This window comes from Lytechinus pictus, chromosome 10, assembly GCF_037042905.1.
Source record: "Lytechinus pictus isolate F3 Inbred chromosome 10, Lp3.0, whole genome shotgun sequence".
In the NCBI taxonomy this organism is placed as follows: Eukaryota; Metazoa; Echinodermata; class Echinoidea; order Temnopleuroida; family Toxopneustidae; genus Lytechinus; species Lytechinus pictus.
Window position 1 is genome coordinate 18,943,832 of NC_087254.1, and position 15,521 is coordinate 18,959,352.

A 15,521-nucleotide genomic window follows, 5' to 3' on the forward strand; every position below is an offset into this window, starting at 1 on the left:
ACAGTGAAAGAAAAAAAATAACCACCAAGTTATTCGTAAATTTTGTCATTTTTTATAATTATTAGTTTTCATGCGAATATGGATAAAATTGCTCCCTTTTTCCATATAAAATGGAATCCTTTTATCTGCATGTACATTTTAAAACATTGCATCAAGAAGTCAACCCTTTGTTAAAGTTGTCCTTATAAGCAGGAGCACCATAAAAAAGGGGGGTTACCCCCTTTTATGGTTTTTATAGTGATAAAAAACAATCGAAAAAATTGGCATATTATTAGAAATAACATAGGTGTGGGCATGACGGGAACAGGGATCGTTTGCTAGTTTTACAGGAGACACCGTCAGAGTATAGCCCATAATAGACAATTACTGATCCTATAATTATAATGATCGCATTTTCTGAATCTTTGGCAATTCAAGGTAATACTTTTTTAAGGATTTGCATTTTATATGTTCAAGTTTAATGACTCATCGGCTGCCCATTATTAAACTTCGAACGTAGATCAAAACATGTCCCAGATCCTGAAATATGTTTGGCCAATGACGAGAATAACGTGATGGCAGAATATCGGTCTCCAACTTTGATGGTCAAATTCTAGGCGTTCGGTATCAAATTTGCCTTTAAACCAACACAATCTTCTCGAACCCCAAGAACTCTGCGTGTTATCTCAGTCCAGACGGTAGCATCAATTGCCTCGGACCACGGACCCGGGACTTTCGGGGAGGTTACGCCTCCCAGGTCCGCTCGACGGGTGTCGTTTCGATAATAGTTGTTTGTCCCAACTCGAGCTAATTGATTCAGACGGAAAGAATGTCGAGAAAAAGTCGGAAGTTTAAATCCGTCAATGGTCTTAAGGGTCATTTACAAGGGTTAACGACACCTTAACACGGGCTAACACCCGCGATTATAAAGGGGCTAATTTGGCCACCATAAAAGGAGGTGATTCATAAAAAAAATGGGCTTTTTCTCCTCGGATTACGTAAAGCCGTTGTGAACAAGGATCTTGTTATAAAGAGGCCCTTTGAAAAGACTTCCACTTTTGAAGATGTTTCTATACTCGTTCAAACCGCATAGAATGACGATTGAGGTTTTTGTCAATCATTTTCCAATCCTATTACCCTAATTTATTTGTAGTAATAGACCTTCTTTTGCTTAGACTGGTAGTTTTGGTGGAATTTTCGACAGTCCTGACAGTGGTGCTGAATTGTTATTCTTTCTGTTAGTCAATTACAGCGGTGTTAAATCACGTGTGTTAAATGCATTGACCCCCCCCCCCCTCTTCACTCTCTCGCTCTCTCAATCTCCCTCTCTCTCTCACCCCCCCCCCCCGCGCTCTCTCTCTCTCTCTCTCTCTTTGCTTTATCAATAATGAATGGGAAAGGTAAAGCTAAGAATGCGTCTTGAAAATCTAAAAGAACTTTTCATTTTCACTTTGTTAATTATCTTAGAATCTCTTTCTTTTTTAAACAATGGTATAGATGCTTTAAAAAGTCAAAAAGAGAGACTTAATTTTTAAGGGTAGTGCTGACATAACACTCATTCAAGTTATCACTTTTGTCTTGTTCGTCTTAACAAACAAATTATAAAAAATCTTGAAATAATTGAAACTACATCACTGTACTAATGAATATGCGAACGAAAGTGTCATGGTTCTTTGAGGAAAAAAAATCCGTATGCCATATGCCGTACAAACATGATGATGAGAGAGACAGTTTTAAGGGAAGTTTCAAGAGCAAGGACGAACTTGTACTCCAATCGTAGCACTAAGAGCTTTAAAAAAGTATACATTGCCATTTTTAAGTATAGGCCTACCAAAGGGAACGAATTTCGCAATGTTTTGCTATACAAGATATGTCGAGTAATAATAGTAATAATTATTTTGACGGTGTGAATTATTTAGCAGTTCTTAAACATAATGATACAAGAAATACTAGCATACCATGGGGGCTACACAAATCTAGATACAATTTACATTACTTCTATTAGCGTTTTAACTTTTGGGGAAATGTGTATTTAATCATGGAGCTATGGTTGAATATAGCATTACTCCACAGAACTTTTAGTTGCTTATGTTTTCTTTTAAGTATATCATTATATCATAGAGCTATAACAGATTCAACCTTGCATTAAGCCGATTCCAGTGTTGGATATAGAACTAATTCAAATGGTAAACGCAGTATCTGGAACCATTTCAACAGTTTAATTCATATTTCAGTTTTAGCGTGTATTATATGTTTATTATTTTCAGTTGCGTAATATGCCACATCCACCCTTACCTTCATGTTGCCCCCACCCTTCCATCTCTTTCTCACTCTCTTCTTTCTTTCTCTCTGAATTTGTCATCGAATATCACGGTTAAAAGCAGTGTGCAAACAAGGTCTTTGCTCATGACTAGTAGCCGTGACATACAACGCAAATAGAAATGTCAAGAAACAAACAAAAGCGTAAAGAAATCCTTCCTTTTCACACCAATCGGCGTAAAAGAAGAAGAAAAGCTGTACAGACCACACGTACAGCTTTACACCACAACTTATCATACTGAAGTACTGTCAGAACGCGGCCTCTCATTGGTCAATTTTGACGCATGCGCGGTGTCTCTGCAATGAATCTTTGGAAGATCGGTCTTTGCGGTCTGTGTGTTTGCATCGTGTGCGCTGTGTCACTTCTCTTCTGTTCTCTGTGCCATAACCTCAAACAGAAATCAGAGGGTTCGTAAGAGGTAGCTGATCGAGGGAAGGGAGAGAGAGAGAAAGAAAGAGAAATGTCACCCACATGGATGTTTATTGATCGCAACATAATTCGGATGTAATCAACTCGTATTGATCAGTATTTATTTTTCTTTCTCCAATATAATGATACACGGAGAGATGTTAGATGCAGTGTGACTCTCACTGGAGCCCTTCACTTTGGATTTTATCCTCAACTGAGATCAGCGGATGGATTCCTATTTCTGTTTCCTCTACTCTAGGAATAAATCAAATGAATGTTTCGTTCTATAATAAAGAGAACGATAACAAATAAAGATTATGTGGTATAATTAATGAATATTTACTTGGATCGTTATACTTCTTGTGATCGAATATATTGGTGGATATTAACAAGCATCTCCGATAGACCACAGCTATTCTAATATATAGTTATTTGATTTATAAAGCGTACCTTTCGGAATTGGATTTAGCATAAATTCAATGCAAATCAAAAGTCTTTGTTTAAGGAGGACGGAGCGTAGAAAGATGGCTTTGTGGTTGTACGTAGTTAGTGTTTTTGTGATTATGGGGTTTGACAGCTGCCTGGGAGCCCGTACTGGAATCAGTATGTTTGCGGCCCAAGACTCCCGGCGAGACCCATGCTACGGGGAGAACAACGTCCCTAAACGGTGTGAGCCAGACTTCGTCAACGCTGCTTTCCAGGCCCCCGTGGAGGCTTCAAGCACGTGTGGGGATCCTCCTAGTCGTTTCTGTGCCTTGTCAAGTGGCGCAGAAGGTGAGAGGCAGAGGAACTGTTTCATCTGCGATGAGAGTCATCCGAAGCGACGTCATCCAGCTTTATACCTGACCGATCTACACAACCCCAACAACCTAACCTGCTGGCAATCAGAGCCATTCACCCAAAGCCAGCATAATGTTACCTTGAAACTATCCCTGACAAAGCGATTCGAGATCACCTACATCTCCATGGAATTCTGTTGGCTTCATCCGGACTCCATGGTCATCTACAAGTCACAGGATTTCGGCAAGACATGGCAACCCTATCAGTACTACTCGAGCCAGTGCCGAAAGACCTACGGGATGCCTAAGAATGCTGTCATCACCAAGCAGAACGAGCAGGAGCCAGCCTGCACGGATATCCATAGTTCGGATCTTATCGCGGGTTCCCGAGTAGCCTTCAGCACCCTGGAAGGGCGCCCTTCCGCTTACGACTTCGACAACAGCCCCGTCCTGCAGGACTGGGTTACGGCCACCGATCTCAAGATCGTCTTCAATAAGCTCCCGGTCCTGAACGAGGACGAGGACGAGAACCCCCGTGAGAGTCTTTACTACGCTCTGTCGGACCTCTCTGTTGGTGGACGTTGCAAATGCAACGGACATGCGTCTAGTTGTGGCCCAGGACGGGACGGGGAGATGGAGTGTGACTGCAAACATAATACAGCTGGCAGAGAATGTGAACTTTGTAAGACGTTCCATTACGACAGACCATGGGCAAGAGCTACCTCAAAGGAAGCCAATGAGTGCATACGTAAGTCAACATATTTTTTATTCTAATAATCCCTTTAATTAAGGTCCTTGTTTGTTTTGTTACTTTCCATTTCGTTTGAAATAATTTTACCGAAAACCTCAGGACAGTTTAAAGATTTTATGAAACAAACTTTTAAAACACGGTACATAGTATTATCCCTACAATAAAATGCATGTATTTTGTGACCATTATAATATCCACAAACATCAAATTCGTAAAAATGAAAGTTTAAAGGAAAGAATGTGATCCTTTTCTGCGTCTGAACCATATACTTTTCACTCTTTTCCCAAACAAGCACGTAATCAATTGCGTGTTTTAATGATTGATTTGAGAGAAGCAATTGCCATGTTGTCCATCAACAGATAACTACCTTTATTCGGGCTGTCCTGACAAACCTACCCTTACCGTTCCTCTCCGAATTTATTCTGCTGCTGATCAAGTGGCCGAAATGCGATCCATGCGTTGAAATTCATGAGTAATAATTGTTGTGAACTTCGCCAGGGGATCGGTATAGGCTAGACACTGCCCATTCCGCCAGTGCCCAGAGAATGTTCCCATTATAACCCCCTTTTCCAGTTGAATCCCGTGGTGTTTTGTAATTTGTATACACCGGACAATCTCTGTGTTCGGGAAATGAAGTATATAATCAACATACAATCTAATGAAAATAAATGTAGAAATTCGTGAATCGAAAAAAATACTAACATTTACGTTTCGAAATAGGTTACTACCCCGAAATCAGTACATTACTTTTTAGAAGTATTTTAGACTTTAGATTCTACGTCTTCTATAAGAATTCGACTTTTGTAATTCTTATAACTTTTTCCAACATCACTCACACTTACTATGTTAACAATAATTTTTTATTAATGATTTCATCATCTCAATCACCATATTAACGCCTCGCGTTCTTGAACTGATACTTTAACTGGAAGATTTTGATGATTATAGTTACTGAATTTTAACATTGACCAAGTAAGTACAGATATTTAGTATCAATGTAAACGGGCCTGTAAAGGCACACTGGATCCCTCATACATCACTCATGGAGTGCCTCGGAATGCCTGTAATCATGGTTAATTTGTGAGCTATACAAGGCGAGGAAATACTGCATTTGTGACTAATTCTTCAATCGCTCCTGTTCGGGGGTACTGGGTCCCCCTTGGCTGCCTGAAGGGCGTACTCCCCATCACCGTGGCCTGGCCATGAAAACACTGCAGATGTATATACATGCTTGGTTAACCTCTCAGTAATATTAAAATGATACTGTACGTATCAAGTAACTTGAAATCGATTGGATGGAAATAAGGTTGTAAGGTAGGGGCGCTCCCTCCCATGACCACCGCCACTCCAGCAGTCATCACTGTTATACCATCCACCTTGATATCACGAAATCACATACTAGATCAACCGATCACGTTCATGCAAAGACATTACAGGAGTGTATACAGAAGTGAATGACAATAATGAAAGTCAACCTGCTATATGCAAAACGAAGAAACGCCTATGGAAGAGTTTTTCTTTATTCTTTAAATCTTGGTGAACATATTCGGATGTAAGCTCACGTAAAACGTCTTATCATAATAACCATAACATGCATAAGGTTAAGGCTAGCCACCCAATAGAGGATCATACAGAAAGTTATTATGGGAGTTTATATTAGGACAGCTCAATGAATGCATCCCTACAATCCAGGTATAAAGATGGCGTAAGATAATGCAATTGAGCATTTGGATCTCGAAAACATGTCGAAGGTAGAGCAGATGTCTTTCATCTAACGAGAACTCCGAACGATAGATTTTACAATAGACCCTGGTTTTACATATTGTAAAACATAATGTTCATGTCAAGTGAATTAAGTTTGTAAATAAATTCAATAGAACGCGCAAAACCTAGATTTAAACTATACAAATTTAAATAGGAATGAGAAGCTGAGAGACTGAAGTAGTACAGTTGGCAAAATTTTCCCAAACACGTTGGATTACAAGGTGTTAGATGATTCAAACCTAACCATGATTAAGTGCTTGATTGGTTAGGAGTGGGTGAATTCGACCATCTGACCATAGACCCATCATTTGATACATTGAGGAAAGTAGTATGGCCTCCATTGGTGACGCTTAGATTATAGATAGAACAGTTCTGGCTGTAAACGTGTAATATAGCAGGGGCCGCGGAACGGTTTTCAAAGTGGGGGGGCTGACCATGCAGAAAATCACAATCATATGGTCATTTTTACGTTTTTGTACATGGTTTTGGAAAAAAGTGGGGGGGGCTGAAGCCCCCCAGCCCCCCCCCCCCCCCCGCCTCCGCGGCCCCTGTATAGTAACCGGTTACCATGTTTATATAGAAGCTATTGATATATTTACCAGTCTAGCCCTGGGTATCCCACTTCAACTGCTAGTGGTTATTTTTTCATATATTCATGATTTTATAATTAATTTATCTGTACGGTTGTACTTCTACATACAAAACATGTTCCAAGGTATTCATAAGAACTGATTTGGCCGGGGATCGAGCCTCATACGCGATGGATTTATCCATTGTAAATGTATTGAAACAATTATAGTGTATTAAAATGTATTTCTAGACATCATTAACTGAATTTGATAGTTGTGTAATCCATTTTCATTTCATTCATTTCCTGCCGATCATTCTCTCTCCCTTCAAAATTTAGAAAGGGTAATCAAAAATTTTCTAAGATGCTGAATATTTTTCAGATGATAATCGTGTCTCTGAAAACTCATGATTTGCGTGAGCAAAATGTGTCACTATTTTGTTACAAAATAAGCCATGGGGAGAGAAAAAAAAGTATTTTAAAATGAAATCGAGCGACTGACAATTGCTAGATTTTTTTTCAATAAAATTTCATCCAGCCTTTTAGTTCATTTAAGGATAAAATTATAGTACTTTATTTTTATTTTGCTCAAATGTCATATACGTCCTCACATGTGTTTTTTCTCGACTGCATTATTATTATTCGAACCACATCAAGCCTAATCATCGCCCCGTCCAATACTTTCTGCTTTCAATGGAAAATCTCGCGAAATTCGAGAGGGCCTTTAGGCCTAGTGAGTGGATTAAAATACGATGGGTATAGAGGAATGAGGTGGTAGAAAATAGAAAGGATTTTCACCAATAAAAGGAAATATTTCAGGAGCTTGAGAAGGAAAAAAATGAGTGATTCCCGCTTTTTTCTGATAGGCAAGAAACTAATTTTCGGCCAAGGGCTGTGGTTGATGCTGGCAAAGAATCACTGTCCCTTAAAGTTTGAAGTGCGTTTTGATAAGGACTTTTTTCTAGTTAGAAGATCTAAACTTTGATTGAATTTGTCTTTATTCCATCACTTTTTTAATCTTCCATTACGTATCTATCTGAGTATGAAATTATGCCACCCGGTCTTTGATGTTAGACTGATTTATTACTCTGCAACATTCAAACGAATAGTTCAGAAGTTCAAATATTTAAAAGGCGATTGTAACGAAGCAGTAGGTCTATGTTCAATCCATCATGCCATTTAGACTGTTCTGACTGTTCTGATGTTCGGAAACCTAATTAATTCATAGGTGATTCTTTGTTTAAAATCCTTGAATATAACTTAAGTTTAATGCAGGTTGCATTCACGTTTAATTTCAAACAAGGGTAAAACATCGAAATATAGGCTACCCAATACTTTTCGGCTCTTAAAAACGACAAACACATTCGCACACCTGCGATGCCGAGATAGGTTGAAGCATGGTTGAAGCTAATAGCTCCATGGTTGAAGTAAACCTAAATCATTTCACTTTACCTTTGAAGGTCGAGTAAGCCATAAAATCTAACCTTTTCACTCTTATTGTACAAATGGAGGAGGACAAATACGGTTCTATAGACATAATAAAAATATCCAGACCTATTTCGTATTATAAATTTATATTTTACGAGCAAGGTAATCAAGATATAATTTGAATTCTGATACTCAACAATTGTAATGTCTGTCCTTGGAGACAAATTAGAGAAAAGGTTTATGATCAGACGTATTTTATATTGTAGTAAAATCCTCACTTGTCAATTGATCATATGATATTGGAACCTGCCTATAGTGACAGAGCAATAATCGTTTTCCAATCGTTCCATACCTCAATCATTCGTTTTTTTTCCATCAAGTGGTACATGAATGAGTCTGTGTTCCTTCCTACACTGCCTTTATTTACTGTTTACAGTTTAGGCAAAAATAGGGCATGCATTAGGTCATACAGAAATAAACAAATTTTGTGGTAGATTTTTTAAGTTCTTCTTGAAAACTTTGTTAATATTATTCTTTTTTTATTTCCATTTATTATACCAAGTGGATTCAATGTTGTATTTAAAAAAAAGTATGTTCAATAATGTTGAATACGATGGGCCTAACAAGTTTTTTAATCCCTTTATTTTTGTTCTAGTTAACTTTTGACTCCCCTCAATTATTGTTTTGTCATTTTAGTATTCAAATTTTAATTCTTCAGTTGTTAGCGTTGCTTACTTCCAATATTCATTTCCACACGCTGCAATGTTAGTTTGAAAACCAGATTGATTAAAGACCTTTCCTCGGCACGAACTTTAATTGTGCATTGTGACTCAGGGTGTGGGACTCGACGTGTCAGAATAGACATCGGCAGAAGACAATATAGTACACATTAATTAATTGGGCGTGTGAGCGCATATTAAACTTGTACATAGTGTTGCTCATTGGGGTAAATTGCATAATGGGGTACTCCTCGCCCTCTCTTCCACCCCTTCTCCATCCCACCCCCCCCCCCCTCATTTCCCCTTCTCCTCTACTCCCTAACCATTCATAGTTCTCGTTAACGTCAGTCATTTCTAGTGACCCAATTAGCTACCCCGAAGAACAAGTCTTGAGCCCCGGCTCCCGAATGAACACCAGTGAGAATCTACCCAGAGTATCTCTACAGGGACTCTTCTGAATTATGAAGAGGTGTCGCTATAGACGAAAGAAATAAGAAGGGAATAAGCAAAGAAAGGAACAGGAATAATGGCGCGCCGTTTCGAGGGAATGCCGTTTCAAAGAATGAAAGAGAAAGGGGGTGTTTTGTGTGAAGTAATTCGTTACGGTATGCGAGCGTGAAATGGGTTTCTTTTCTATCCCAAATCACGCGGATTGGCCTGAAAGAAAATTCGAATCACGTCGTTTGTTTTCTGACGTTTACTGGAGAAAAGATTGAATCGGTCTCGCCATGTTCAATAGATTCGATACATTCCATTTACTCCCGTTGAAGTAACAATTACACCTTCTCAATCAAGATAGAATTTTGTAAATATGGTGATTCATATGGAATGAAAAGAGTCTGTACGCATTGACATATTCGTCGATTTATCGACACTATCAATAGATGTTGGCTCTCCAATAATTCCTTACATTCATAAGTTATCACTGGTGATTTATTTCTTTTGAAGCTAATTGTCAATTACAGTCTGTCAATCTAATAATACACATACAATGTTAATTTCGCCGTTGTCATGGTAACCCTTTGTAAGACGGGGCCCAGAACTTACAACAGCATTACCATTTTATCAAAGCCGGAAGAATCTTGTATTGGTTCTTGATTAAGGACAAATAAATATCATGTATATGAATTATCAGCTTCTATTTTTTTATTATTACATATCAATTTCATTCAGACAATCAAAATTTTAGTCTTTGACAACTACGTATAATAATTCTATCCATCTAATTCCATTTAAGTCGACACATCGGCTAGGGGAAACTGACAATATAGAGACGTGTGTGATGAGTAATAACTTTCCCTTAAATAATCAGACTGCATAATGCAACGTAATTAATGATTTTGAATAATTCATGTCATCGATTTTTGACAAGGTTTTGTCTGGGCCTCAGGGATTGACCAGTGCAATTCATCATTATTAAGATGTCTTGGTAAGGAGGCATCTTTTAGCTGGTTCGTTTCACGATGCGTTGGTTAAAAGAGCTAGGGGACAAATTCAAGGGCGCCAGAGTTAGACTGCGTCTTTTTACCCTTTCCCCTTCTCTTCTCTTCGCTTCTATCCCCTCCCCCTCTCTCCCACCCTTTCTCCCTCTCTCTCTCTCTCTCTCTCATTCTCTCTCTCTCCCTAATTGTAATAATTTCAAATGTTGCTTTATCATCAACCTTTCCATCTCAGTCAACAAATCAACGATCAAAGAGAAACTCCCCCGGAATCTGTATAGAGTTTTATTCTTTTCTCTCATGTTGCGCGTGATTTATTGTTCTTTTTGTTTTTGTTCGTTTTAGTAAATTGGTGTTTTGTCGATTTGTTTTTTAATTCTTTAGTCTTATTTTATTCGCCGGTAGACAGGACTTTGTGCGATGACTCTTTCGTCTAAAAGCCGGACTTAATTATTATTTCAATACAGAATTCACGGTTTCTAGCAACAGGCTTGAAATTGGCAACACCCCCAAGAATATAGATCTACCCATCCCACAAAATTACCAAGCAACACTCACTTCCCTTCACATGCCCCCATGTTTACTTTATCTCATTTCTTTCGTTAGTATATCATATCTACCCAGACACGCTCGGATTAAAGCTGTTAGTTTAGCCCATTAGGCATGTCAAACATACAACACGAGCAGTCGTCTTCTTGAACTAGCCCTCCAAGTCGCCAGATATTTTCTTCTGCGAGGCAAGAGCTCAGCTTGAAGCCATTATTCCCATCAGAACCTCGTCATAAGAAATCGTGCTTGCCGGGTGCACCGAGCGGTCGTCGAATTCAATTATCATTTTTTTTAGACTTCTGGAACCCCTTGTGTCGATTCGATACGTTGACATTTCGGTATATAATAAACTTCCCCGATAAGTTTTGGGGATGCCTTTGCGCGGGTCGAAATTGCTCGACTAAACAAACTTGAGAGTGTTGTCAATTTGGTTGTGATAAGTAGAACATAATTCACACTTTTCTACTAAGCAGACTTGCTGATATGCGTCGAACGTATTCAATGGTCTACGAGAACTAGAAGAAGGGACGATTTTGCCCGATCGTAGAATTATCTTGATCTTTAAATAGAACAGCAACATATAAACATGGGAATTAAAAAAAAACATGTAAACATTTGGAAAAGAAAACAAACTCGTGTGAAATACGAGAGTTCGGTTCCCGATTAAATTTTAGGTGTGACTTGAGAGATCTGTGCCGTGAACTTGTGACACATGTTTAAAGTTCTTGAAAGATTTGTAGAGTGAGAGGAAAGAGGGCATCAGGTGACCTGAGATGGCCTGAAGAGAATATTGATAGCATATCGGTGCCATGTTTCACGGTGACATGATTACCATAGAACAAGACGTTAAAGGAGAATGAAACCCTTGAAACCAGCTGAATCCATATCAAAGAGAAAAATCAAAGAAACACATTGTTGACAGTTTGAGGAAGATTGAATGAATAATAAGGAAGTTATGAGCATTTGAATATTGAGATCACTAATGCCATGTAGATCCTCCCATTGGCAATGCGACCAAGATCTGTGATGTCACACACGTACAACTCCCTCATTACTTTAGTACTTATTTCACTTATATTCTCACTTTTATAGAGTCTATCACAAGGTGAGGTGTTCTGTTTATGAGAGGACAAGTACAGAGGTTTCACAACATCATATCATTGATGAATCGTTTGTCATATGATTCGAATGAGCAAAAAGGGATGTTTTGGGGTATATTTTCAGTGTCCAAAAGGGGAGAGTTGTTCATCTGTGACATCATAGATCTTGGTCGCATTGCCAATGGGAGGATCTCCATAGCATTAGTGATCTCGACATTCAAATGCTCATAACTCTTCTATTGCTAGTCCTATTTTACTCAAGCTTTTGTTGATCTTATTCTTTTATTTTTCTGCTTTCACAAAAGCTAACTTGCTCCAAGAGTTTCATTCTCCTTTAAGACTTTCCTAAAAATGCGAAATACCAGGTTACAACAGACGACTATGTGAGGCCCCATCCTTCACCTAACCATAGACTCTCTGCATACGATGATTGTTGGAACAAAGTAAATTAGTTAGGCCTCGCATCTTATTATGAATAGTCAATGAACTTATCCAATCTAAAATCAGTTAAAATTGTCCGTCAGTGATTCTGCTGCTGATTCATTTTCCAATGATTGAGGTGACTAATCATTGATACCAATGTGTGTATGTAAGAGAGTGACATTGATATTTTTTTCTGAGAGACCGCCCTTCAGATGCATTTGTTTTCCATGGAAACGTGAGTTACAATGTTCAAGTTGTATTTCCATAATTAATTTGCATATATATTGCCGAGGATAAATCCCGGCAAACTAAAAAAGAAGTCTGAAATCTGAATCTGAAAATGTCCAAACATTGATTGATTCGTTGACACTTGCATTAATTTTGTATTACTTAATTTATATCTAGCATTTATTTCTAGTTTTACCAACGTTATTGTATAATTGGCCAGTGAACCGTATGAGTAATTTCATCGAACACCGATATATCATTTATTTTTTTTGGGAACAATAACAATATTTTAAGACAGTTTTTAAGACAAGCGTAATGAATCACACTCAGCCTCCAGGTCTGTGAATGCGTTTTGTCAAAAAAGAGAGATGGAAGCTAAACTAAGTCAAACAGAAATGAAATCGAGAGGAAATATTGAAAAGAGGGTTGGGGAAATGGTGAGAGTCAGGGAAACTGTCACAACATGCAAAAAAGGAAAATGAATGGCAATGAAGTCAGTGTTTGAATAAGACATCACATCTTGTCAAAAATATCAAATATTTATGATTTAATGTGAGGAGGAGGGACTACGATAGTGTGGTTGTAAATGACGATAATAAGTAAAGGGAACATTTAATTTATTTGACAAAACAGATGGTAAAAAATATTTGTGAAGTCCAAATAAAACAAAACAGGGTTCTCAAGCTTTCGCATTTCAACCCAACAAAAATGGGCTTAATAAGAGACGAAAAGGAGAAGAAAGGAGAAAGCAAAGACAGTGATATTATTCATGTGAGAGAAATGTAAAAGACATTCGAATAGGGGAAAGGTAGAGAGTTCGAGATATGAGGGAAAATTTGTGAGAAAAATCTGGAAAGCAGACGGAAAATTAGGAGAATAAAACAGGCGCCGACGGGTGTCAAGATATCGGTATATCGATCAGGGGCATCGTCTGACTTTGATCAATATCGTCTTAGTCGATACCCTTGAAATTGGATTTCGCTATCGGCTATTTTCACAAGAGGGAAACGGTTGTGCCATGAAGTTGCACTTGTCAAAACAGCTTGCTTACCATGTTTACTTCGAATGATACCTTGTAAGTTGTTTAACTGATTAATTTGTTTTGAAAACTCTAAATGTTTCAAGGTGGAAAAGGCTGAACGATCGGTTGAAATGGTTTAATAAGCGCGAAGTAACCGAGGACATTTTGTGGGTTCATCAATGATTATAATAATTAGTTTTATCCGTATTGAAATTAATGCTGATCTAGTCTGTATGTTTTGTGAATGCAGAAGTCACTTGTAGACTTCTTATCACATTTGACATGAATTTCGAACATTCTTGAAAAGTCCTTCTGAGGTTGTATAAACTTCATTTCTGTCACAGTAATTTTTTGAGAAGAGGGGGTGAGGCAGTTTTGTTTTCGATTGAATTTTCTGTCAGACAAACTAAACTTAGTGTACTCCCTTGTGTAGTTCAAGTGCCCGTTGACTTTAGTAGTGTCCAATTTGCAAAGCCAATGTCGTCTGTCACCCAAATGAGACGTGACCATCAGGAATGAAACCAGTTGGTCCTTCGTGTTCCCACAAAGGGGCAGGATGCAGAGGGTTTTCAACGTGAAAAGAAAAACTTGTATATGTTACTTTACTTCACATTTAGAGATACTGGAAGAGTGTAACAAACCATTGAATCATCAAGTGAATATTTCCAAGAAAATACTCTAGGACAACCTGATGTTGCATGACCATGGACTTGTGGAGAATAGACATTTTGGGGTTTTATTACCGTTCTCAACTTATGTAGATGAATTCTAAAATTGTTATGTTATTTCATTTTCAGTTGGCATAGCTAAAGGGGCTGAAGCTTTCCCAGCCCTCCCACTCATTCTAGACCCCTTCTCTCCCACTCCCAGTCCTGAACCTTGTCATGCTTGTAGAGCTCGATCTGTTGATGGCAAACCCATACCCAGGGGTTGGTGTAAAATCTGTAAACTTCATTAGAAGATCAAGGTTACATTCCCAAAACTTTCATCTAATTTTTAAACTTGTGTTCCGCGACGGGCACGCTAAAATATACCGACCTTGCTGCTGGGGGAAAACATGTGTAAGAATGGATTTCTGGATATATATTTTTTTCTTTGCGCTTAAAAAGCCAGACATCAGCTGGTGGGGAAGAGGATTGGACTTTCTGGGAACGAAAGTAAGTCGAATTATTCAATAAAGGAAATATAACCTTCTAATATTGCTGTTACCAAGGAAAGTGTACCAAACAGTCCCATAACCAATGCATTGGGGGTATTATCAAACTATAATGCTGTATATCAGATAGTTAGCGTTTCGAGCGTGTAATTGATAAGTTATCCCCTTTAACTGGATGGTGTCGACTCTTGTTGGGGGGGATTAGTTTCCCGGCAGTTCTTAATTCTTACCTCCTGAAAAACCTGAATAAATACGTATTTTGTTTGCATCCCCAAAATACAACTGCAATTATTTAAAGGCCTATAAATCTGACGGGAATCACTGTATAGGTTTAATCCAACTCTGCTAAAATTCACACTTTAACTGAGATTCAAAATAACATTTTTCTATGACATCAATACATCATCATCAAATTATTATCATGATTCATAACGATGTTCCTTTTCGATCTATCCTTGCTAATTTGACAATATACATGGGAAACGAACTGTCTTCCTTAAATCCTCACTAACAACGTTAGGGTCTTCGATGACTTTCCCAAAGATATTCGGAAAAAGAAATGCACTCTAGAGAGAGGTCATTGGTGGAGTTGAACTTTCTTTCTATGAACCATCCATGCTATTGGGAGCATGGTCATCACCCAATGCAATTTGTTTTTCTCTGCGCGCCATAAAGACAGGGAATGCGATCCGTCATTAAATGACGTTAGACTGTCTTGCGTCAATTTTTTAATCTTTGCCTGCTGTTGGCGGGACACAAAATGTAAATATTGACATACTGAAATGTTTCCTAGGCATTCTAGGGTCTCTTAGATTGGTAACACAATGACAAAAATTAAATATGGTGATATTGACTATTTATTATCTTTAGTGCAGATACTAATATTGAC

The 15,521-nt window shown here is 38.2% G+C and overlaps 1 protein-coding gene across 1 annotated transcript in view; it reads left to right on the forward strand.

Moving 5' to 3' along the window:
* The first annotated feature begins 2,646 nt into the window (after window positions 1-2,646).
* Window positions 2,647-15,521, forward strand: part of LOC129269211 (netrin-1-like) — a 73,291-nt gene continuing 60,416 nt past the window's right edge. Inside the window, exon 1 of the mRNA XM_064105490.1 lies at window positions 2,647-4,234. Within this exon, the coding sequence (XP_063961560.1) occupies window positions 3,187-4,234 (1,048 nt within the window). The 5' untranslated portion in view covers window positions 2,647-3,186. The remainder of the gene's footprint in view (window positions 4,235-15,521) is intronic.